General features: G+C 42.0%; 1 protein-coding gene across 5 annotated transcripts in view; it reads left to right on the top strand.

Annotated features, from left to right (window-relative positions):
- nbeal2.S (neurobeachin like 2 S homeolog) overlaps positions 1-25377 on the top strand; it is an 84343-nt gene that overhangs the window by 51994 nt on the left and 6972 nt on the right. For all 5 annotated transcript variants that reach the window (XM_041567319.1, XM_041567320.1, XM_041567317.1 and 2 more), the window contains 37 exons: positions 635-1206; positions 1415-1547; positions 1722-1841; positions 2472-2793; positions 3236-3318; positions 4816-4908; positions 5014-5185; positions 5279-5412; positions 8105-8264; positions 8642-8744; positions 8848-9001; positions 9389-9547; positions 9713-9872; positions 10076-10164; positions 10263-10991; positions 11473-11651; positions 11741-11900; positions 12157-12294; positions 13092-13397; positions 14204-14353; positions 14509-14666; positions 14805-14929; positions 15207-15324; positions 15505-15662; positions 16185-16318; positions 16898-17005; positions 17086-17181; positions 17287-17411; positions 17605-17745; positions 18112-18242; positions 19585-19694; positions 19870-19987; positions 20188-20285; positions 21637-21753; positions 22705-22794; positions 23074-23183; positions 23434-23606. In XM_041567319.1, coding sequence (XP_041423253.1) covers positions 635-1206; positions 1415-1547; positions 1722-1841; positions 2472-2793; positions 3236-3318; positions 4816-4908; positions 5014-5185; positions 5279-5412; positions 8105-8264; positions 8642-8744; positions 8848-9001; positions 9389-9547; positions 9713-9872; positions 10076-10164; positions 10263-10991; positions 11473-11651; positions 11741-11900; positions 12157-12294; positions 13092-13397; positions 14204-14353; positions 14509-14666; positions 14805-14929; positions 15207-15324; positions 15505-15662; positions 16185-16318; positions 16898-17005; positions 17086-17181; positions 17287-17411; positions 17605-17745; positions 18112-18242; positions 19585-19694; positions 19870-19987; positions 20188-20285; positions 21637-21753; positions 22705-22794; positions 23074-23183; positions 23434-23606 — 6226 coding nt within the window. The remainder of the gene's footprint in view (positions 1-634; positions 1207-1414; positions 1548-1721; positions 1842-2471; positions 2794-3235; positions 3319-4815; positions 4909-5013; positions 5186-5278; positions 5413-8104; positions 8265-8641; positions 8745-8847; positions 9002-9388; positions 9548-9712; positions 9873-10075; positions 10165-10262; positions 10992-11472; positions 11652-11740; positions 11901-12156; positions 12295-13091; positions 13398-14203; positions 14354-14508; positions 14667-14804; positions 14930-15206; positions 15325-15504; positions 15663-16184; positions 16319-16897; positions 17006-17085; positions 17182-17286; positions 17412-17604; positions 17746-18111; positions 18243-19584; positions 19695-19869; positions 19988-20187; positions 20286-21636; positions 21754-22704; positions 22795-23073; positions 23184-23433; positions 23607-25377) is intronic.

The following is a 25377-nucleotide window of genomic DNA, read 5'->3' as shown; positions in this document are numbered from 1 at the left end:
TGTTTGGAAGCTAGTTCCCTCTTCTCAATGAGAGGTTTGTGGGAATCATTGTTTTTCTCTGTAAATCAGTGATCCCCAACCAGTGGCTAACGAGTAACATGTTGCTCACCAACCGCTTGGCTGACGATCTGAGTGGTCTCAAAGCAGGTGATTACATTTCAGTTCCTGGTATGGAGGCAAGTTTTGTTTGCATGTACAACACCCGGAATACTGCAAAATAGAGCCTCCCTTTGGCTGCCAGTGGGGCTACCAAATAGCCAATCACAGCTCTTATTTTGCACCCTGAGGAACATTTTTCATGCTTGTGTTGTTCCCCGACTCTTTTTACATTTGAATGTGGCCCACGGGTAATAAACAGATTGGGGACCCCTGCTGTAAATCACCCTTGCTCAGCCTGACCTTGGCCTTTTTACTTTACTGGTTTGCATAATTTTATTGTTCTACATCCCTATAATATAGACTGTATACACAATTATAGTCTAAAGCTAATTCTTCTTTGCTCAGCCAGTTGCTCAAATATTTACTTGCACTTTATAGCATCTGTGTGTTACTGATACTTGTGCAAAACTTTGGGTTATGAAAAGGAATCAGGAGTGACCTCTTTTCTCACTAGTGTTTGATTTGTTTCCTCCAGGCTGTGGAAACTGATCATAACTTTTGCTCTGTGCACTGCATCCAAAATGAGCAGCCGCTGCTAATCCTGGTCCAGTGGATCCCTGAGCTGGTGCCCCGAGAACTCCAGATACTGGTTTCTGAATGGCTGAAAAGTACCTGTGACTCCTCCCTTCAGAACCGCATGATTTGTGTTCAGGCAGGAATGGTTGGTCAGATCCTCTTGGCTCTCCAGCATGAGACAGAACTAGATGGCAAGTGTGTAGAAAACCTTATCCATCTTCTACAAGTATTGGGACGCCTCTCCATACGACCCACTGAACTCAGGGACCTGGTCAAGCTCCTTAGGACTGAGGGTAACTGCTGCCACCGCTATGCAACTCAGGTCATCCGGGCTCTCTCTGCAATGGCCAGGAAAGATGGGCCAGAGCGAGCCCTGCAGTATTTTGATCTAACGCCCAGTATGTCCGGCATTATGGTGCCAACCATGCAGAAGTGGCCAGGAACTGGCTTTGCCTTTCATGCCTGGGTGTGCCTGAATGAGGTTGGAACAGACGAGTTACTGGCTGGAAGAAAGCGCAAACAGTTGTATAGGTAATTAGGAGCTGCCATATTCTTTCCATTAGACAATGGTATAGCTTATTTTGATTTCAGAACATTCCTTCTCTGTATAGTTGTATTTATTACATGTTTGGAGCTGCCATATTGTTTTTGTTAGGCATTAAAGAAACATTATCTCTAATTTAGAATGTTATGGTTTTGATATACAAATCCCCACAGTGTAGTCATTGTCTGGCTTTAGTTTTTTTGCAGCCAGCGGGACTGGTTTTGAGGCTTTCTTTACCACGGATGGGATGCTGGTTGTGGCCGTTTGCACCAAGAAGGAATACATGACTGTGGCACTGCCAGAATTTCAGTTCAGCGACTCCATATGGGTGAGTATGTTGGGCAGCGAGTCTTGATGGAATATGGGGTTTAGAGAATATGTTATATTATTATTGTTATGTTACATTACACAGACTGGCTTCCTTCTGGTATCACTTTACAGTATGTGCTGCCTGTTAGGGGTCAGTTAATAAAACTAACCTGCTTTGCTTGTGGTTGGACAGCACTGCCTGGATATTGTACACGTCGCAGGACGCCGTCCTTTTGGACAGAATATGGTGCATATTTACACAGACGGGCAACTGAGGAAGGCGGCCCAGCTGCGTTTCCCCTCCCTAAATGAGGTAAGTGCAAGTGGGGGGGGGTGTTGATAATCTCACCCTTCTCACGTGTCGTTGGTTACACACACTGATACAGGATGGGAGCCACTGAGGTTATTCTGTGACTTGTGGTCTATTTTTACTGTTTAGCCAATAAGTGCATTATTATTTTCACAAGGCTTGAAATGGCTACATAGCAAAATCCCATTAGTATAACATTAAAGGCAAACTAAAATGAAAATTACTTTTGGTGCCATATGTAAGGCACCCCCAGTGTCCCTACTGCCTTCTTTCTGCAATGCACGGGGCAGGCACATGTCCAGTGAAATGGTTGGCTTAAGCTTCGGCTGAGGATCACTCCATGGTGCTCCTAAAAAGAACCCTGGGCTGGTGCAGTTTTCTGCTAACAGGAGCACCGACCTGGGGTATTAGGTAAGTGATTACAATCCCTGAGGCAACATTTGGCACCCCACCTCCCCCCAGTGATTTACACTTCCATTCTCGTTATTAAACATGACTAGAGCTGCAGCATTAGAAGAATATTGTTGTCAAAACCAACAGGAACCTCAACCAACTGCATGAATAGGTTCTTGGGCTTCTGTTCCACAAGGCAAAAATAACCCCCCTCTCATCATGTTTCTGTTATATTCCCAGTCTTTTACTTCTTGCTGCATTGGATCTGCTGGAAATCGCACTACCACCACCATAATCACCTCTCCGAATCATGCTCCAGACCTCACATTTGCCTCCCACTCTGCCCTTAGCAGATCTCAATCCTTCCCTGCCTCGGCTCCAGTGCACAGCTGGGGTCAGGGCTCTGCACAGAACTCCCGGGAGGGTCAGGTCTCTGTCATAGTGGCAGGGACCCAGGACACAGAATGGGGGAGACCTACATCACTGGAAGGTCATCTGGGCACTGTGGCCATTTTTCATGACACCCTGCAAGCGAATCAAGTAAAGGCCCTTTATTTGGCAGGTAAGTACCAAATTACAAAGTCTTGTGTTGCTACGAAGAGCCTACAGTATTTATTGGCTTTGCAGCAGTCTATCTGCGAGCTTTTGTTCAGCAGTCAGTTAGTGCACATTTACTGTTTGTAAAGAAGAATTTCTTCTCTTGTTACTGGTCCCTAGAGTTGCCACCTTTTCCGGGAAAAAAGGCCTTCCTATATATTTATCTTTTTCACTTATTAATAACATCGGGGGTCAACCATCATTTTTACTGGCCAAGCCAGTAAAATACCGGCCAAATGGCAACCCTACTGGTCCCTGTCCAGTCTTTGGCCCTAACCTGCCTCTCATTGTCAGATTGTAGAGTCATGGCTCAGTACATGCTCAGACTTAATCTGGCTCCATCTATATGTGAGTAAGGTTATCTGGAGAAGTAAAGACTAAGTTTCAGTCTGTTTATATTTTTCTAGGACCAAATTATGTGACCCCGTTCAAGCCAGAAAGTGAATTCTCTGATATGGGCTCCAAACTTCTGCTTTTTTACACACCCCAGGTATGTGACTATGTCTTTGTACAACATACTAGCCTTGGCTCACACCAGACAATTGCCCAGTAAAGCCATTTCAACACATTTCATTTAGCCTCTGGGGATGTTGTCTTATCTCTGTTAATATACAATATTTGTGTTGCTCTAAATGTTAAGTCAGCACCAGTTTCTTTTGCTAAATAAATGCACCTAAAGTGTTAGTGGCTCAGCTTACAATTTAACCTTGCCATACTCTTCCTGGCAATCTGGCCAAAAGCTTATCTCCTCCCATAGCCCTCTTCTTCTTTTTGGTTACACTAACCAAACAAGAAGCCTGAGAAATTGTGACCTAGAAGCCAAGTTGGCATAACCTCATCTCACTGGAGTATGACCAACCTATCAAGTCCATAAATGAATGCTCATAGTAGGCACAAATCTCTTGAATGTCTCATAGCCTGTACTGCTCAAAATATTAAAATACTGAAAGCATAGCTATTTCCCTGTACTATGCACAATTCAGCAGGAACAGTCCCTAAGTTTGCTCATAGTCTGTACAGAGAGATCCCATAAAACTATGACAGTATAGGTATTTCCCTGTACTAAGCACAATTCAGCAGGAACAGTCCCCTAAGTTTGCTCATAGTCTGTACAGAGAGATCCCATAAAACTATGGCAGCATAGGTATTCCTCTGTACTAAGCACAATTCAGCAGGAACAGCCCCCTAAGTTTGCTCATAGTCTGTACAGAGAGATCCCATAAAACTATGGCAGCATAGGTATTCCCCTGTACTAAGCACAATTCAGCAGGAACAGCCCCTAAGTTTGCTCATAGTCTGTACAGAGAGATCCCATAAAACTATGGCAGCATAGGTATTCCTCTGTACTAAGCACAATTCAGCAGGAACAGTCCCTAAGTTTGCTCATAGTCTGTACAGAGAGATCCCATAAAACTATGGCAGTATAGGTATTCCCTGTACTAAGCACAATTCAGCAAGAACAGACCCTAAGTTTGCTCATAGTCTGTACAGAGAGATCCCATAAAACTATGGCAGCATAGGTATTCTCTGTACTAAGCACAATTCAGCAGGAACAGACCCTAAGTTTGCTCATAGTCTGTACAGAGAGATCCTATAAAACTATGACAGCATAGGTATTCTCTGTACTAAGCACAATTCAGCAGGAACAGACCCTAAGTTTGCTCATAGTCTGTACAGAGAGATCCTATAAAACTATGACAGCATAGGTATTCCCATTGTACTAGCACAATTCAGCAGGAACTTCACACAAATTTACTCAGAGCCAGTGCAGAGAGATACAAAAGATTTGCTGTGCTAAAACAAGCTGGGTTTGCTATTATGTTGCATTATCAGTGACTAGATGGTACCAAGGCCTTCCAGATTATGATGGCAGTTGTAGCACAATGGTTGAAGGGCCATATATCAAGCTGTCAGCACAAACAGTTATAAATAAGAAGTGACAAACAGTACAAATAATACACTGCAGTACTTTGCTTAATTATTACAGGCATCTAAAAACAACATCTGCCTGGATTTGTCCCCGAGTCGCTTGTTTGATGGGAGGCTGACAGGACACCGGGTTGTGACATGGGACATTAAGGTACCTGCAGGTTGCTACTGCTGGAATTTGTCCTGAGGCCAGACTAGAACAGACTCTTGCTTTTTGCATCCTCCACATTAATTCTTCTTGTCTGTTTCCCTGCAGGATGTAGTGAATTGCATGGGAGGCATGGGCGTGTTCCTTCCCCTTCTAAACCAGGTTGCCTCCCAGACCAGTGAGGCTTCAGAGACTCAAGAGACGCATGACCTTGTGGGCCCAGAACTCACCTCCTCCAGGAACACCCAGGGAATGCAGCTCCCTCTTGGGAAATCATCAGGTATGTTCCTCTTAGGAGACAAATCCTCTTCCACTTGAGTCCTGCTTCCCTCTGACACCTTGTCTGAACTTGTCCCCTTCTCTTTGCCCATAGAGAGCAGACTGGAGAGGAACGGAGTGGCAGCTTTTCTTCTGATGGTGAAAAACTTCATCCAACACCACCCGGTCAACCAGGAGAGCCTGTTGCAGTGCCATGGGCCAGCTATCATAGGTGCTCTGATGCAGAAGGTGAATGGAAAAGCACTGTGGGATAGTTTTTTTACCTCCTGTATATGTACAAAATGATATATATAAATTGTGATTGGATGCTGTGAGTGGGGCAGTAACCATTGTTACAGAGAGATCCAATCTTCACATCTATCTCCAAGGAGTGAGCGATGCTTCTGTGTATTTTTTTTGTATGTGCGTCCCCTGCTGTTCCCAGCTATTCTTTGCACAACATGCAGATGGCCGTCCGTGGCATTGGCACAGTGTGTAGGTACAGAAGGAAACCTACCACGTACCACATGGTGACAGACTGTGTGTGAGCAGCTCCTGCAATGCTCAAGCTGTTTGCATTCTGATAATATGTAGCTGAGTGTAAATATGGAAATAACCTAAATGCTATATTTAGGCAACTGGTGTGGGCTCATTCCAGGCCACGACTGAAGCTTGAAACATTGATGTGTGCTAAAAGTAAAGCTGGTCTGGCCCTTCCAGATATGTATTTATACTACCTGGCAGCACAACTGTCCCATCTCACTACGTGGGTGGAAGGTACGCATCACTGAGTGCTACATTCACTTTGGGCTCACTTGACTGGCTTCACTGATAACCCAGTAAGCTGGATTCTAGGGAAATCTGTCACTACATCTCAGTCATTACTTTCCCCCCCATCGACTCCCTACGTAAGGTGTGGAAAGTGGCTAGTGCGCTTTTGAAGTCTGCTCCCACTGACCCGCTTACGCCACTATGGAACAACCAAAATTACCCCTTGTTGGCAAAGCTAGGCCCAATGAGTCTTTGGTCGGACCTAGGGGTGAATACCTTAGGTGATGTATGGCAAGACGGCAAACTAATCTCCTTTGCTCAATTGAGAGACCAATTCCAGATCCCATGTAACCAATGGTTGACTTTTCATAAGCTCAGCCGTGCTCTCACTGTTACTCACAAGCGTCATGATTTGTCACTGTCCACGCACCCCTTTCTTGTCTATATTAAAAGGGGACATACTAAAGGTTTGGTCACCATGTTATATGCTAAATTGCTACAAGAAGTTCACGGAAATAATTTAGATGGACTACGCTCTAAATGGGAGGTGGATGTGGGCACAATCCTAGATGAGGAATGGCAAGAAGCGCAAGAATCCCCTCAGTTAGTATCCCCCAACTATAGACTACGGCTAATCCAACTATATATTCTTCACAGGGCTTACTACACCCCTGTCAGACTTCATTACATTAATGCCAACACCCCTGATGTTTGTACTAGATGTGCTTTGGACAGGGGAACTCTGATTCACATGCTGTGGAGCTGCACAAAGCTTACTGCGTACTGGAGGGAAATACTGGATAAATTGGAAGGGGTGCTTCAGGTGACAATAGACATAACACCTAAAACTTGCATCTTGGCCATAATTCAGGACTTAAAACTGAATCAATGTCAATCCCTGTTCCTCCTAGAGGCACTGCTACTAGCCAAGAGATTAATTACCCAGAACTGGAGAGCTGTGACTCCTCCTACCTTTTCTACCTGGAAAGCAATAATGCAGGATACCTGTACCACTGAATATCTAATGTACTTGAAAAGGGGAGCCCCCACCAAATTCCATAGGATTTGGGGACCCTGGGCTGACATTTACCCCCTACACCCAAGACAACCACTAGCGGTTTAAGTCACATTAGGGTACAGGACAGGTAACTGGTATATGTATTTCACTTGTCTGACTAGTTATGAATCCCTCATAGGAGGGAGTCTAGATATTGTTGTGAAATGTTATACTCATGACGAACTGTATGTTGTATGATATGCCCCTTTTATCCTGCTTGATCTTGACATGTAACGTGACACAATGTTTTTCCTTAAATTGTCTTTACATTGTAAACTGCTTACTTTATTCTCTCAATAAACTACCCGAATTTAAAAAAAAAAAAAATATGGAAATAACCTCATTTGTCCCAATGAAGAGAAAGTACTTCCATTGCTGCTCCACTGCCTGTCTGTAAAGGTAGCTACACTATGTCCAAATCTTGCATTGCATTCAAGCTGATCACTTTATCCTTGGGCTGAAAAAATCCCAAGTATTCTTACGATATTATACACTTCATGATATACACTTCAAGAGGCCCCGACAGAGTTCATGATGTCCATATGCATGTGACAGAAATGTTTAGCAAGAAGAAAACCGGCACTCAGAGCTCAATGCATGCGGGCAAAGCCGTGCGTGTTTATTGCAACGTTACGTTTCGGGGGCGTGCCCCTTCGTCAGACGAAACCCCCCGAAACGCTCTGAGTGCCGGTTTTCTTCTTGCTAAACGTATTTCATTAAGGGTTGCCGATCCCTTTTAACTGTGCACCAGGCTAACTTGTACCTGAGAGGCCAGGGTGTGCTGGTGGGTTTTGAAACTTGGACTGTGACAGAAATGTACCAAGAGCCAAGTCTCTAAAACCATTATGGGTGTGTCCGTGTTCCTAGTACATCCCCATATTGCACAGCTCTGGATTAGGTGTGAAGGAAAGACCGGGTATAGTGTAGTGCCCATCTTATTTCATGACTGGCACACATCCAAACTGTCACCCTGTCCCTCAGAGCTCAAGTGAAGCAATTTAGTGTAATAACCTAGTGACATATAGATATATAGCTCTATAGAATGTTGAGATGTTTGGAGAAAGCATCTTGCCATTACATTCTGCAATAACCTTGTTCTTAATTTCTATATAGGTCTCTCCACTTACAATGGACATGAACGTTCTGATGGCCTCTCAGATGCTGATGGACCAGGTTTCCTTAGATGGTCAAAGTCTTCTTCTCCACCACCTCTATCAGCACCTGCTGTTTGATTTCCGTATCTGGAGCAATAGTGACTTTGCTGTTAGGCTTGGTAAGAATGAGTTAAGGGGACGTCACCTTTTCAGAACTTTAGGCTAGCCACACATCGGTTGGCACAGAAAATCCAACAGAAATCTGTTTAGGTTTGGATAGATTGTGATTGGACATTTGGGTAAATATGTTCAAGTGATTCAGGGTCATCAGCTGTGAAGACAAAAAGTGGTTACCTCTGTAAGTCTAGTCATTTGACCTACTGCTGAAGGACCTCTGCATCTTACTATTGGTTTGGTAATGTTATAAAAACATATTTTCATTTGAAAACTCTGTTGCCCACATTTTGTGTAAAGGCGGATTTTGAACACATCATTTCTGTGCAATGACCAAAGAGCTTCATTAGAAGCAATTACATTGTAGCCCTTTCCCCAACAGGCCACATTCAATATCTCTCCAACATTATGAAGGATCATAAGCAGCGGTTGAGGAAGAAATACGGCGTACAGTACATTCTGGATTCAGTCCGAAAGCATTATGGGTAGGTGTTTCCCGGAATCCAGAAAAACGACATTTTCTTTAAATTAATTGTTAAAGAGGTGTATTTTCCAGATGTCATTCCAATTGTTGATCTGCATTCACAGGACACAGATGGAAGACCCAATCATTGTAGATAATGTGAAGACTGTTCAGATGTCATTATTCGCTCTGACCAAAGATTTTCTTTCTAAGAACCCATGCCCAGAGGATCTGCACAGTGTCCTCAGCTACATCGCAGCTGTGAATGATGAAGTGCAGGTACTAAGAGGGCAGTTTCCAGTATTGATGAGAAGCCCATGTTTAGCTGCCACTGTGGCCCCTGTACACCAAGGAGTTAGCTGTCAGTATTAACATGTTAGAATAAAGCTCTAGTTGTCAAGTGTTGGAGCAGGATACTAACTGTCCATGTTGGAGAACGATTCTAGCTGTCAGTTAATTATTATAGTAAAGCTTAAATAAAATCTGATTGGTAGGACTAGGTTAAAGGTTGTCTGTGGTTGAGCAAAACTCTGAATTATCCAATAAATGCTCCCGTAAATTGACTCTTTCCATTACCATTGTTGCCATTTTTGTCACAAAAAAGGATAGCAATCTTTGTAGCAGTTGACATCATTGTACATTGTTATTGTCTTTCTTTGCCCTAAGGTCAGTGGGATGCTCGAAGTCCTTCACTGCCTCTTAAAAGCAAATGTCAGCAATGACCTGCTCTACACCTTCCTCTTGGAGCCATGGAATGTAAATATTTTCTATGCACTTCTGATCCAGAAGAGCTACTCCGACCAAGTGAGAGAAAAGGTGTTCAAGGTGAGGGGATTCCTAACTTTATCTTAAGTTGTGGTTACCAGATCTTGTGACCAATCGGGGACACTTTTAGAAACTCCGTTGGCTTCATCTAGTTTAAGGGAATCTTCCATGTGAATGATCTATGGACACATTTAGGTAACCTTATTTCCATTCTGAACTGTGCAGATTCTGTACAAGCTGCTGAAATATGAGAAGGTCCTTGAGAGGCTTAAGCATCGGTTGAAGCTGAGAGAAATCGGCTATCAAGGGCTGATCTCTTATCTGAGTGAGGTGCCAGTGTCAATGCTGCTTATCCGTTGCCTGTCTGAGCAGGTGTTAGGATCAGGTAGGGACCTTGGCTCTTTCTTTGTGGGGAATTGAAATGGCAATACAATGGGATACATTTCCCATAAGAGCACCCTTGAGAAATTTCAGAATGGGAGACTATGCTTTTTAGTTACAGCCTGACAGCTTTTTATTATACATGTATTGCCTGTTCCTGCTGGTGGAACTGTGCCAGTTCTAATTCCTTCTGCTTTCCTTCTTCAGATGTGTCTCCCAATTACAAAGACCTTCTGTCAGTGGTTTATTTGTCTCACAGGGCAGAACTTCCGGTGAAACTTGATGTCTGTAGAAAGGTTGGTGCTAAAAGCATTTCTTTGGATCACCAGTTTATTGTATATTGTAAAATGTAGTTAGCATTTTAAAGCTAATTACTGCTCTGTTCCTTTACCAGCTTTTCCACTTGATTTATTCTCAACAAGACATAGTGCGACATCTGGCCAAACAGACTGGCTGGCAGGACATACTTACCAAACTCTACATCAAGGAGTCGTATGAGTCTAGACCAAGAAGTTTGAGCAGCCCAATGTACTATGGTGCCTCGTCTCACCTAAAGAGCATGGGAAGCAGTAAAGAAGAAAAGTCTGAGACATACAAGGAAGGTTTAAATGGTCACAATGGGGCTGCAGAAAATCGGGATGTGGACACTGTGTTCCCAGTCAGCTTTGAGGCTTCAGACCAGGATTTCTCAGAAGGCTTTTCTGACCACTCGTTATCCCCAACTCCTAAGCAAAAACCTTTTCTTGCCTACAACTTCAAATCATTTGACTCTTCAGATCAAGCCAGCCATTCCTCTTCTAATATCATTGATATGCCTTGTTCAGAAGAAGCCATCTGCTCTGATGGCCATTTATTTGAAAATGCCTACCAACCACTTTCTCCCTTCTCTTTGTCCCCTTTTGAAGTCCGTCTGGATTTGGCAAGTGCCAGCTCAGTAGCAACCATTGAAAGTGAGAATCTCACTCCTATCAGCCAGTCAGGGACCCCTTCTCCTTTTGAGACCTTCAAACCCTTTCCTGGAATGAGGGTTCGAAAGAGTTCAAGCTTGTCAAATGTTCTGGATGAGAGTAGTTACCAAGAAACCTTACCCAGTGACACAGCTTCTAACACCAGCAACCCACAGGTAGGAGTAGTTCTGCACAATAAAAATGGTAAAGTCTTAGAACTACTACAAATCGAAATATATTGAAATGTAAGGTGGCTTTAGTAGTTCATGCATATTTTGGATACTCGATACTGCCATTTTTGTTGATAATTCTTTTTACTTAAATTAGTAAATCCACTGAGTGAAGTTTGGTTTATTATTGTTTCTTTACTTGATTATTTTATTTACTATGTTAATTATTTTCCTTTGGAATGTGTGCTTTTGAGTATATATTTATAGATATTTTTTTGTATCTTTGGCATGTTATACAGCATTGTATATTCTTTTCTTTTGTTATCTTGACATACTCAATCTGCGTAATATATTCTATTGTGTTTATGGAAAACTCAATAATATTATTGAAAACAAAAAAATAAATGATGTGAGTTTTTATTTCACTTATTTTAGCTTGTTTTTTTTTAAGGACATATGTGTTTTTGACTGAGTTTTTTTGTCCTAGCAAACACCTGAGGAGGAGCTATGTAATTTGTTGACCAACATCATCTTCTCTGTGACCTGGAGGGGGGTAGAAGGTCAGGATGAGCTGGCGTGGAAGGAACGTGGTCAGGTGTTTTCTGTACTAACCAAATTGGGCACAGCTTGTGAGCTGGTAAGACCCCCAGATGAAATAAAAAGAAGGTCAGAATGTGTGTTTTTTTTTTTCAAAGAGTAGTGGTTCTATTTTTTGATTCAACCATGACAGACTCTGATGATGTTTCTGTTTTTAGCCTTCTGGAGATGATGCTGGAATCTGCTTTTACTGACATTAAAGAATCCACACCGGCTGCATTGGCCAGTCTTATCCAACATGTATTGAAGCTGCTACGACTTTTGCAGGATTTTCTCTTTTCTGAAGGTCAAAACAATGAGCTCCTCTGGAGTGAGAAGGTGCAGCCATAATGGTCTTCTGTATTGTTCCTATGTGTGTGTACTCAAGAGTGTACTGCACCATCATTATCTTATAATTGAGTTATATCCCTTATTAATGCACCCCACCAAACTCCCCCCCCCCAGTCTTTTGCCTGGCACTTTATAAAGGAATTGTATACATGTACCATAGGGCTCTGAGGGACAATGTGCATGGTTGAGAATTGGTATTAAGTCTGCTATGAAGTCTCTAGAGTATGTTATTCTTACCTTACAGATCTTCGAGGGGATCAGTAACTTGCTGGACAAGCTGGGTGTCTGGTATCATTTAGCCAATGGAACATCAGATCTGAAGGAGATGGCTCAGATTGGTCTGCGAATCATTTTGGGGTTTATAAAGCTGGAGGACAGACAGGTAAGAGGTTCGGCTACAGGAAGATGCAAATCTAAAATGAAATAAACATAAGGATGAAGAAATTACATTATTTAAACAAAGACTGAATATATGAGAACAGCAATAGTTATTCGCTTATTCTTTATACCATTTAGTTTCACCCTAAACGGACCCTCGCTCTGGGGAACGGAATTCAATATTCTTGAACCAGTTACAGAAATATTCCTTATAGGCAGATTAAGGCAGCACTCCGGTAAATGAAAGCGGTAGTTTATTACAGCAGGCTGCTGGGCTTAATGTCCTTAATGACAGACCTTTTTTCTTTCGTTTTCCGTTAAAGTTTTGTCCACAAGGAGGCCTTGCTCAACCATACAGACTATATTTACTCTAACTTCCCTGACCTATAGAGATCAATAAAATGGGAAAACCCCAGTCTGTGAATTCAACACCCCTCCCTCGGTCTGGTTATGGGAAAGAGAGCAGCCCAAGAGCACTATGCACTGCTGTTGGTGGGGTTGTCCGAGTGAGTGATTAAAAAAAACAGCTTTCTGTTAATGGTTTCTGCATTCTGTAGACAAAATTAATAATGTCTCATCCGAAAAATCGCAAGCGAGTAATAGGTTGGGTGGTAAAATGTGATATTCAGTTTATTGCATTGATCAAGGAATGCCAACTTGTGGCTTTGACTTCAACAGTGTAAAGTGCTTTAGTCATTTCAGCTATAATGCTACAAGAAGGTAGAAATGAGCTGATGTCTACAAGAGTGCAGGGTTATTTATGCAAGGAACTTCCAAAATCGGATACCATTTCTTCTTCAGATGCATTCATCAGCATACGTGAAACTGCACAACCTCCTGCAGACAGCTACCACCCCACAGAAGGAAGAAGCTTGTTTCCTACTAGGGAATCTGGAGTCTCCACTCATGGACTCTCTGTATGCCAAGACCGAGAATGCCTCTTGGCTGGTGCCCATTATCCGTACTCTGATGGACCAGTGTTTCGAGTCCTTGGAGCTGCAGTTCCACTTACCTTCTCTCCCTCCAACCAATGGCAGCCCAAACTTCTATGATGATTTCCTAACATTCTGCGCCACTTTGGAGTGGAGAGCCTTTATAGACAAACATGTAAGCAAATCTGAGCTGGATGTGTCAGTCTAGTGTATTTGTAAAATGTTTGCATTCAAGACCTATAGGCTGCACAATACCTTAAATAAATAATGGAGCCAAGGACAGGGCGTTTAGGGTTGTTTTGCCTTTGTGCAAAGCTGTGGCTCCACTACTGAAATCATGTTTTTTTTTACAAAATACATCAGCTACAGTGGTCCTCCAGCAGAATCTTGCATTCAATTCCATTTTTCAGAAGAGCAATCAGATTTTTTTTAATTTTGACGTGGGGCTAGACGTGTTCTTCGTTTCTCAGGTGCCCTCAGTCATGTTACTTGTGCTCTGATAAACTTTAGTCCCACTTTACTGCTGCAGGTTAGAGTGATAACATACCCTCTCTTTCCCCCCTGCAGCCCTTTAGGAGAACAATGGAAAGGTAACAAGAAAACACCTGCATTGCTAAAACTGCTCCCATGCCTCACCTAGTGGTAGAAATTAGAAACACTTAATAGTAAAACACCCAAGCCTGACTGCGACTCCTTCAGTTCCACTGAGTAGGAGAAAGAATAGCTTATCTGCATCGAGTAGGAGAAACAGTAGCTAATCTGAAAGCAGTTGCATTGTGATATGCTGGCTCTTTCTAAAAGCACAGGATCAGGCTCAATGACCTGAGATGGCTGTCTACACACCAGTTTTGCGACTACAAAAACTACATTTATTGGCTCAAGAATAAAATTTTAAATGGTAGAACCCCTTTTATATATTATTTTGTAGCATATACACTTAATAGTAAGAATTCTCTCTTTTCATTTCTGGGTTACATTTAGGTTCTGCCCACAATGGAGCAGTTTGAGAAGGAAACCTTTGCAAAGAGCCACGATCAGATGTCTCTGTTTTGGAATTCCTGCTACGATGCACTAATGAGCAGCTCTTTCAGGAGAGAGTCAGAAAAAGAAGAGAGCCGAGTAAAATTTCAGGTGAGTTCCTGGTTTATTTATTCTAGTAGATTGGTAGAATCTAATCTGTGGGAAATTATTATCATGTGATATAAATCTAAACACTGATCCAGCAACAAAATATTTCGGAAAAGTTGAATATGTAACAGAATTTCCTTGTTATTGCCATTCTGTAGGAATATGTGCTGGAGCCAGTTATGAAAAGGACAAAGAATGAGAATGCACGTTACAGCAGTGTCCTCAAGCAGATCAACAGCCATCACAATACAATCCTCAGGCAGTGGCGGTCCCTGCTTCGCTTGTTGTCCTGCCCACGGGGGGCCTGGGCTAACAGGTGAATGCACTTCAGTTTGTAGAGAATCTCTAAATAGAATAAATGATTATTTGCCCAAATATCCTGGGTACCTTTGTCTGTTTCTTTGAATGCTGCTTTTGGTTGATTTTGAATACTCACGTGTCCTCTTCCTGACAGAAACCCTTCAGTGGTCAAATGGAAAATCTCCAGTGCTGAAACCTACTCCAGGATGAGACTGAAACTTGTACCCAATTATAATTTTGATCCACACAAGGAGGCCAGTGCTCAGCGGGACAACCTAGGTGAGATCTATTGGGGGGGAGGCAAGCAAAGTTACCGCCTAAGGTTGTACAAATTATTATTAAAAAATGAGGTTTAGGTTCTGAAGCTGTTACTCTACACACAAATGTAACCTGCATTATTTGTATTTGTTTATGTGTTATGTCAAAATTGTTGAAGCTTTTCCAAAGGGTGAGATTCATTTATGGCTTCTTGTGCTAGAACCTGCTGAAGCTTTCTCAGGTGATTGTGGCAGGCTTAGGAATGGAGGTTTATAAAATGTTATCTTCTGTCTTCCAGGCATTGACCACACACAGAGTCTCACAGATTCCTTCCCACTGGCTGTGGCAAAAGAGGCCAAGGTGAACGAGCTGGAGGATGATCAGCTGGGAGATGAAGACCTGAAGAACATGAACCAGTAAGGCTGAAGCTGAACTTGTGCCTGACATGATATTTGGAATTAATCTGATGATATGTCTCATGAACTGGTCAGCCTTCATACAGATGCTAGTAGACTGATTCCCTCTTACCACTGTATAACAGGAAGGCCATTGTAACAGGGCAACATTTATGTGACTGGTTATTTTTTCTCTAACAGAGTTGAAACCAATGAACCGAACCAGAAAGAAAAACTTGTCATCTCAGAGGACTGTGAGCTCATTACAGTAGTGGCTGTGATTCCTGGCCGGCTGGAGGTGACCACACAGCACATCTATTTCTATGACATGAACAATGACAAGGAGGAAACCGAGGAAGGTAAAGCAGAATTGCCCACTGTCTGATTCTCACAGGGTACTGGATCACCCCAGAATATTTTTAAAAAATGGGAGCTGTTTGGACACAAAAATAGCAAATTGGGAAAAATAAGTGCTGATTGGAGGCGTTAGGGCAAAGACACACGTGGTGATTCGTCACTGCGACTTATGAAACAATTTTTAAAAGTCTCGGCTATACCCCATGTGCTTTCACCCTCAAAGGAACCAGGTTTAGCAGTGCCAGCACATGCTCAAACTAGACATGGACATGCAGAGTAGCTTTCTGATTTATCAATATCATACACCCTGAATCTCTGATTGGCCAGATAGCTCTACATTTCCCAGAATTCTCCTTCCTTAAACTTCAGCAACTGTATGGCATAGAATTTTAGTCAACCTTAGCCACAGTCCAGGAATCCAAAACACAGCAAAAATTCCAAATATAAAAAATTCATGTTTGCTTAGTTTTGGGTGTACTGTAAGTAAAGGTGAAGAAGCTTAAAGGCCACTACTTTGCCTGCAGGTATTGGTTATGACTTCAGACGTCCTCTTTCTCAGCTACGTGAGGTCCATCTTCGCCGGTACAATTTGCGGAGATCAGCCTTGGAGTTCTTCTTCATTGATCAAGCTAATTACTTTGTCAACTTCAAAAAAAAGGTTTGTGTTCTTTCTGTCACAAGACAGACGCTTCCTTAAATCAAACTGTTAGTCACATCATGGGTAAGTCTATTTCTAAAGCAAAGCAGATGGAAGAATCACTGAGTAGCATTGCTGGAGAGAAGGCGTTTGAGGGATTTCTTCATGGGATTGTTAAAGAGATTAGAAGATGATTAAAGACCTTTATATGTGGGATTGTTGGACAGAAGCAGGTTATGGCATTGGTTTGCTGGAGCTAAGATGATTGGTTATCACTGTAAGCCACTGTTGTTGTAAAGCAGGTTATGGCATGGGTTTCTTGAAGGAAACTGATTGAGAGATCACTGTATAGTATTGTTAAAAAAAAGGAGGTTATGTAATTGGACTGCTGAAGGCAAGCCACTTGAGGGACTACTTCATGGGACTGTTGAAGTGAAGACAACTATGGCATGCCACTCTATGACATTGGGATAGGAAGAGGCTGGTGGACGAATCAATCCATGGGTTTGCTGAAGAGAGACAAATAAATGGTCAACGTGACATTGTTGGAATGGACAAACGTCTACTCTGCGTATGATAACTTGCTCTTGCCTCCTGCAGGTTAGGAATAAAGTATATTCCCAAATTCTTGGCTTGCACCCACTTAACCAGTCCACATTGGGAAGCCGTTCTCCTCAAGAGATGCTTCAGGCCTTGGGATTAACTCAGGTACTGTAATTGGTCTAAATGTCTCTTTAACAATATCTTTGGCAGAATTCTAGGATGTGATTAGTCCATTTGTCTTCCAGAAATGGGTGTGGAGAGAAATTTCCAACTTTGAGTACCTGATACAGCTGAACACCATTGCTGGACGGACATACAATGACTTGTCCCAGTACCCCGTGGTAAGTGCTAATGGCTAATGCCAGTTTGTGCCATTTTATAAGTGAAAAAGTGTAGCCATATTAGCCTTCTTCATCTGAAATTTTTGCTCTCTTGTTTCCATGAAGTTTCCCTGGATCCTGCGTGATTATGTCTCGGAGACGTTGGACCTAAATAATCCAGAAGTGTTCCGGGATCTCTCCAAGCCAGTCGGAGTAGTAAACGAAAAGCACGCAAGGGATGTGAAGGAGAAGTAAGTATCAATTTTTTTAGGGTGGCATAAGTGTTGTATTGGGCGATGGGATGGAAACACAAGCACATGGGGAATTCATGCCAAGCCTTGTGGAATTGCTGAATTAGTCATTTCTGAGAATATGAAGGAGCAGTTCTCAGTAGTATTAATGGCAAGTTTGTGTATGATATACTGCTGTTTCTGTCCTTGTTAGGTATGAAAGCTTTGAAGATCCCACAGGTACAGTGGACAAGTTCCATTATGGCACACACTACTCTAACGCTGCAGGCGTAATGCACTATATGATCCGCATGGAGCCCTTCACCACCCTTCACATCCAGTTACAGAGTGGCCGGTAAGCGAGAGACTGTGGAAAGCCATACCCAATTTGGGGAGCTCCCAGCTTGGGATAATTCTAGAACACAAGCAAGAGCAGATATCCTCGACTGCAGTGAGGCTTAGAGACCATGTAGCCAGACTGTTTGTATAAACAGCTTATGGATCCAGACTATATAGTGTAAGAACTAGGGATGCACCGAATCCAGGATTCGGTTCGAGATTCGGCCTTTTTCAGCAGGATTCGGATTCGGCCCAATCGTTCTGCCCAGCCGAACTAAATCCGAACCCTAATGTGCATATGCCCGAAAACCTGTAAACTGTAGGGTGCTGGCAGTCACCAGACTGTAGTGGTGCCCAAATCAAATTTCAATTGTTCTCATAGATTTGATTGCTCAGACCGGCAGTTCCACTCCATCCCAGCTGCCTGGCAAGCCCGTATGGAGAACCCAGTGGATGTAAAAGAGTTAATACCAGAATTCTTCTATTCACCTGAATTCATGGAGAATGCTAATGGTAAGAGGAAATATTTGAGGATAAATCAGCAGGTTGATCCAAAAAGAAAATAGGATGTGATGTGAACTGGGTAATAGAGGCATTTATAAACTGCTCAGTGACCCCCCATGTCATGATTTTTATGGTGTAGTTTTTATTAATAAATCACACTCTTTACACTGAAGATAATTTCATTCCTAACCCAACAAGTGTATTTTTAGTTGTAATATTGGTGTATAGGTGCATCTTAGTTCATTTTACCTGGCCATGTGCTTTCAGAAAGAGCCAGTGCTGCACTATGGAACTGCTTTCTGGCAGACTATTGTTTCTCCTACTTAATGTAACTGAAGGAGTCGCAGTGGGACCTGGATTTTTACTATTGAGTGCTGTTCTTTTATCTACCAGGGAGCTGTTATCTGGTTACCTTCCCATTGTTCTGTTGTTAGGCTGCTGGGTGGAAAGGGAGGGAGTGATATCACTCCAACTTGTAGTACAGCAGTAAAGAGTGACTGAAGTTTATCAGAGCACAAGTTAAATGACTAGGGCCACGTGGAAAACTGACAATATGTCTAACCCCATGTAAGTTGTAAATTTAATTTAAAAAAAAATCTGTTTGCTCTTTTGAAAAATTGATTTCAGTGCAGAATTCTGTTTGAGCAGCACTATTAACTGATGTGTTTTGACAGTATCCCTTTAAGGGAGAACTAAAGTCTTACTAAAGAAGTAGCTAGAAATGTTTTACATAATGTTTTGGGCTTCTGTACCAGCCCAAGGCAACCACAGCCCTTTAGCAGTAAAGATCTGTGTCTCCAAAGATGCCCCAGTAGCTCCCCATCTTGTTTTCTGCTGATTCACTGCACATGCTCTGTGCTGCTGTCACTTACTGAGCTTAGGGACCCACTCACAATATACAGTACACATAGAATAGAAATGTCACAATATAAGGCTGATTAGTAATTAATACACATAATTACTACATGGCAGCACAGAAACCAGTGCAATTAGCATCAGAATTGAATAATCAGCAAACCTGTAGCATCAGCTTATATTACAGCCAGGGAAGCTCATTTTCTGCTGGATAATTAGTGACGAGCCCTAAGCTTAGCTTCTCAACAGCCAATCAGAGCCCACTGAGCCATGTGAGTGTCACAGACACTTTCCAAGATGGTGACCCCCTGTGACAAGTTTGAAGTCCTGGATCATTGCTGCTATTGACAAGCTCAAACTTTAGCCTCGTGCAATAAGTTCACTATATAAAATATGCCATTTTTAGCCATATTCATTAGGTTTTAGTTCTCCTTTAAGGTTTTTATTCTGTAATTAACTGGCTTATATGCTATACTTCTGCTTCTGTCTCCCCCAGGCTTTGATTTGGGCTGCCTACAAATATCTAATGGGAAAGTAGATGACATTGTTCTTCCAAAATGGGCTACGTCACGCGAAGATTTCATCTACCAGCACCGAAAAGCCCTGGTAGGGATTAAAATAATGCACCACATCCTTTTACTAGTTCTAATACTGAACTGTGTGAGAGCTATACAATACTTAGAGATAAACAGATGTTTGGAGGCTGTTCTGGATGTAGAATGAGGTGGCATCACATAGGTAACTAAAGCTTCAAGTGTTTTTGTGTTTATGTCCCTGGCAGGAATCAGAGAATGTTTCATTACACCTGCATGAGTGGATTGATCTGATATTTGGGTACAAGCAGAGGGGGCAAGCTGCTGTGGAAGCCCTGAATGTTTTCTATTACTGCACATATGAAGGTGAGTGTGCATGCTACAGGTTCATACAGGGGCTGTGGATTAACATACAAAAACATGGAGCAGCTTACTGTACTGTCTTTCGGAGGTCTACCGTTGCCTTGTGCTGACATTTGTGCAGTTTTGTGGTACTGAGGCTGTAGTAAAGAATATTCTTGTCCTGTGCTTTTATCTTCATGAGCTTCTTTGCTTTCCTTATAAAGGTGTAGTGGATCTGGACGCCATTGCTGACGAGACTGAGAGGAAAGCGCTGGAGGGAATCATTAGCAACTTTGGACAGACTCCATGTCAGCTCTTTAAGGTACCTGCTTGGGAACAGTGGCATTTCTAAACATAGAGACACTAAAACATATCCTGAGTTGTTTTTATTATAAAGCAGTAACAGAGAATTGTTTTGCTTTTACACTACCTCCTGTGTATAAAGCTGAGTTAGATTAAATAAAGATAATGAGCTCTGTATAAACAACTCCTCTCAGTTCACCCCTTTGTTTATCATCTCCGGAGGGGGCGGGGCCCCCACAGCACCCTATAAGGTCAGCCATGAACATGAGACAAATGACATACTGTATATTATGTTTATTCCAGTAGGTTTTATGTGAAGAGGAACATTTTTGAGGGTTTTTTATTAGGGATGCACCGAATCCACTATTTTGGATTCAGCCGAACCCCCGAATCCTTGTGAAAGATTAGGGCGAATACTGAACCGAATCCAAATTTGCATATGCAAACATTTTTTACTTCCTTGTTTTGTGACAATTTCCCTCCCCACCCCTAAGTTGCATATGCAAATTCGAATTCGGTTCAGCCTGGCAGAAGGATTTGGCCGAATCTGAATCCTGCTGAAAAAGACAGAATCCTGGATTCGGTGCATCCCTAGTTTTTATTTCTCGGGAACCCTGTTCATTGATATCACATTAGTCTGCCTAAAACCCCAGTCCTTGCCTGGGGAAGGTTGATATTTTGGTTCACTATTACAAAATGACACACCAGAATACTAGGGTTCTATTGCCTTTGTGGACTCAATAGCAAAACTTGAGGGTCAGGGCACACGCTTAGATTCGGGGAGATTAGTTGCCTGGCGACTAATCTCCCCGAGCTGCCTCCAGACAGCTAGAATGTAAATCGCCTGCATTTTCTGAAGTTGCCTCATGAGGAAACTTCGGGCGACTTCGGAAAACTAAGCTCTCAGAGTGCCATCCCGCCGGCGATTTACATTCTAGCCGTCAGGGAGATAAGTCGCCCCGAAAAAGAGATTTGTCGCCGGCCAACTAATCTCCCCGAATTTGAGAGTGTGCCCTGAACCTTAGAATAAGCTGGGGGGGGGAGGGAAAACGTACTTGTTTTTCTTATAAGAATTATTCTGGGGGTTTCAGTGTACACTGGTAATCTGAATAATGGTCTCTTAAAAAAAACAGAAATTAGAAAATACGGAGTGGATTTTTGTTCTCTTTTCTTAATTAATTAATAAAATATAAATAAAAATAATAAAGCAAAAATGATGTTCAACACGATCCCTGTTCTTTCAGCTCAAGGGGGTATATTACCCATTTAATGTGACATTGAGTTTTTATTCAAACAAAACTGTTGTAAGAATATTATTAATTGGCCTTATAAATTAATTTGCTGTCGTTATTGTTTTGTTTGTGGTGAAGGAACCACATCCACCGCGTCTGACAGCAGAGCATGCAGCGAGAAGGCTATCCAGAATGGACACCTACTCACCCAATGTGTTCGAGAACCTGGCTGAACTTAAATCGTTCTTTTTAGAGGTGAGTTCGGGAACATGGGATGGTTACAGAGGCATGTTATATACTACTGGATGCCTCTATACTGTTACTAAAATCATGGAGAGCACATGCATGATTAAGCTTCCCTGAACACTTAGAGGCCCATTTATCAAAGGTCGAATTCATGTGAATTTTTCTTAATTTGGATATACTCACAATTCGACTGGGAGGTTATTTAAGAAAAAATTCGGAAGTCTAATATTGGATAGAATGGTTCCGACCCTGAAATTTGAATCGTATTCTATTCGTAATTAAAAAAAAAAAAAACCTGAATGTCAGGAAGGCTATTAACATCTCCAAATGGCTCAACGGACCTCTGCCATTGCCTTGTACATGAATACGTTTTAGGTGGCGAATATGCGAATTAGAACTGGGTCCATGATCGAAGTGTGATAAATCTCACATTCGAATTTACATTCAAATAGGGGGATTGAAATTCGAATGTGTGAATTTTGTAGGGATGCACCAAATCCAGGATTCGGCTCCGGATTCGGCCGAATCCTTCTGCCCGGCTGAACCGTATCCGAATCATAATTTGCATATGCAAATTAGGGGTGGGGAGGGAAATCGCGTGACTTTTTGTCCCAAAACAAGGAAGTAAAAAATGTTTTCCCTTTCATATGCAAATTAGGATTTGGTTCGGTATTCGCCGAATCTTTCGCATTCGGTTCCAAAATAGTCGATTCGGTGCATCCATAGAGTTTTGACATTCGAATTTACTATTCGACCCTTGATAAATCTGCCCCTTAGTGGTACTATGATCATAGTCCAGAGGAAGATTTCCCTGGGCTGGGGCAGTACTCTAATCATGGGTGCACAGTTGGATTAAGACTACCTGTGGCACTTTGAGGGACTAACGCAAATTAAGATTAGTTGAAGGCCTGGGCAAGGCATAGCTTTACAGATCATATTGCATTGGATTGTACTTTGTAGGGAATGATGGAAGGAGTTCCTCTGGTGCTGACAGTAGTCCCAAAAACCCAGTCTCATTCCTTCATGACCCAGGGCTCTCCAGACATACTGGTAAGTACATACTATACATATAAAGGGATGTCATAATATCCAGTTTTGGGGTTTTGCATTACATCTGTGTCATAGCTGAAATTAAGGCAATAGTAATCCATTGTCTCCAAGCTTATTACAAAATAAAGTCTCAAATAACGAGGTATTTAACTAATTTGGTTATTATGTGTGATACATTCAGACATGATAATGTCATGGTATTGGGTAGATCCTATTTACTGACCAATTAAGTTAAGTAGGTAGAGCTAGTTTTCACTTAAAGATGTACAATTCCTTCAGGTGACAGTGAGTTCCAACGGGCTCTTGGGAACCCACGGGTGGCTGCCATATGACAAGAACATATCCAACTATTTCAGTTTCACCAAGGACCCCACTGTCTCAAACGTCAAGTGAGTATCTGGTCCAGTTTTTACTCATAGTACAAGGGACTAGTCCAATTGCCATTTTGAGGCAAATTGGAGAGGCTTCAATTGGGTTTTTTGCCTTCCTCTGGATCAACTAGCAGTTAGGCAGGTTAAAATAGACTTAAAAGCTGGTGAATGTTAAAGCTCAGCAGCTGGAGAGCCACTAATTAGACAAGTTCTATTAGTACGAATTTAACAAGACGTACTTGTGTAATTTTGTGTAATTTTGCTTTAGGACCCAGCGTTTTCTGTCTGGACCGTTTGCGCTTGGTGCTGAGCTGTCTTCTAGAACCTTAGTTGTATCCCATGATGCAAAGCTTCTCTTCAGTGGGGGACACTGGGACAACAGCCTACGGGTGACTTCTTTGAGCAAAGGGAAAGTCATTGGTCACATAACTAGGCACATAGGTAATTATCTGTTATCAATTAAATGTATCTTCATATCCGCACAGCCTTTTCAGTGATAATGGAGACCATATCCATCAGAATGTGTATATTAATTAATCAATTAATCAATGTTGTAAGCTTCAAAAGCCACTCTGAACATACTATATGGACTACCTAGCCAAGAAGCCTGGGCCCATAGAATATCCTGCCATACATATCCTGGCTGTTAAAGGATCGGTTCACATTTACGTTAACTTTTAGTATATTATAGAATGCCCAATGCTTAGCAACTTTACAATTGGTCTTCATGATTTCTTTTTGATAGTTTTTTAATTATTTGCCTTCTTTTTCTGACTCTTTACAGCTTTCAAATAGTGGTCACTGTACCCATCTAAAAAAACAAATGCTCTGTAGGGCTACAAATGTATTGTTGTTGCTGCTTTTTCTTACTCATCTTTCTGTTCAAGCCTCTCCTATTAATATTTCAGTCTCTTATTCAAATCAATGCATGGTTGCTAGGGGAATTTGGATTCTAGCAACCAAATTGCTGAAATTGCAAATTTGAGAGCTGCAAAATATCTCCAAAACCCACAAATAATAAAAAATGAAAACCAGTTGCAAATTGTCTCAGAATATCCCTCTCTACATCATAGTAAAAGTTGAACAACTCCTTTCACATGGTAGCACTGTCATAGTTTGTATTAGCAGTACATTTGTGTAAGCCATACATACATACATACATACATACATACTGTCATATGAAAAAGTTTGGGAACCCCTCTTAATTCTTTGGAGTTGTGTTGCTCATTGGCTGAGTTTTCAAAGTGGCAACTTCCTTTTAATATATAACATGCCTTATGGAAACAGTAGTATTTCAGCAGTGACATAAAGTTCATAAAATTAGAAAGGTGCATAAATGTGGGCACCCCAACAGAGATATTACATCAATACTTAGTTACAAATGTAACAGCCTCTAGACGCCTCCTATAGCCTTTGATGAGTGTCTGGATTCTGGATGTGGCTATTTTTGACCATTCGTCCAACCAAAATCTCTCCAGTTCAGTTAAATTTGACGGCTGCCGAGCATGGACAGTCTGCTTCAAATCATCCCATAGATTTTCCATGATATTCAAGTCGGGGGACTCCAGAATATTGTACTTGTCCTTAATAAATGTCTTTGTAGATTTCCAAGTGTGTTTAGGGTCATTGTCTTGTTGGAATATCCAACCCCTGCAGCGGAACTTCAACTTTGTGACTGATGCTTGAACATTATCCTGAAGATAATTGGGTTGATATTGGGTTGAATTCATCCGACCCTTGACTTTAACAAGGGCCCCAGTAGTCCCTGAACTAGCCACACAGCCTCACAGCATGATGGAACCTCCACCAAATGTGACAGTTGGTAGCAGGTGTTTTTCTTGGAATTTGGTGTTTTTCTTCCGCCATGCAAAGCTCTTTTTGTTATGACCAAATAACTACATTTTTGTCTCATCAGTTCAAAGCACTTTGTTCCAAAATGCCTGTGTCTTGTCTAAATGAGCTTTTCCATACAACAAGTGACTGTGTTTGTGTGAGTGCAGAAAGGGCTTCTTTCTCATCCCCCTGCCATACACATGTTCTTTGTGCAAATTGTGCTGAATTGTAGAACGATGTACAGATACACCTGCATCTGCAGCAAGATGTTCTTGCAGGTCTTTGGAGATGATCTTTGGCTTGTCTGTAACATTCTCACAATCCTCCGCATATGTCGCTCCTGTATTTTTCTTGGCCTGCCAGACCTGGGTTTTACAGC

This window comes from Xenopus laevis, chromosome 6S, assembly GCF_017654675.1.
Source record: "Xenopus laevis strain J_2021 chromosome 6S, Xenopus_laevis_v10.1, whole genome shotgun sequence".
Classification (NCBI taxonomy): Eukaryota; Metazoa; Chordata; class Amphibia; order Anura; family Pipidae; genus Xenopus; species Xenopus laevis.
This window is presented reverse-complemented; position numbering and strand designations above follow the sequence as displayed.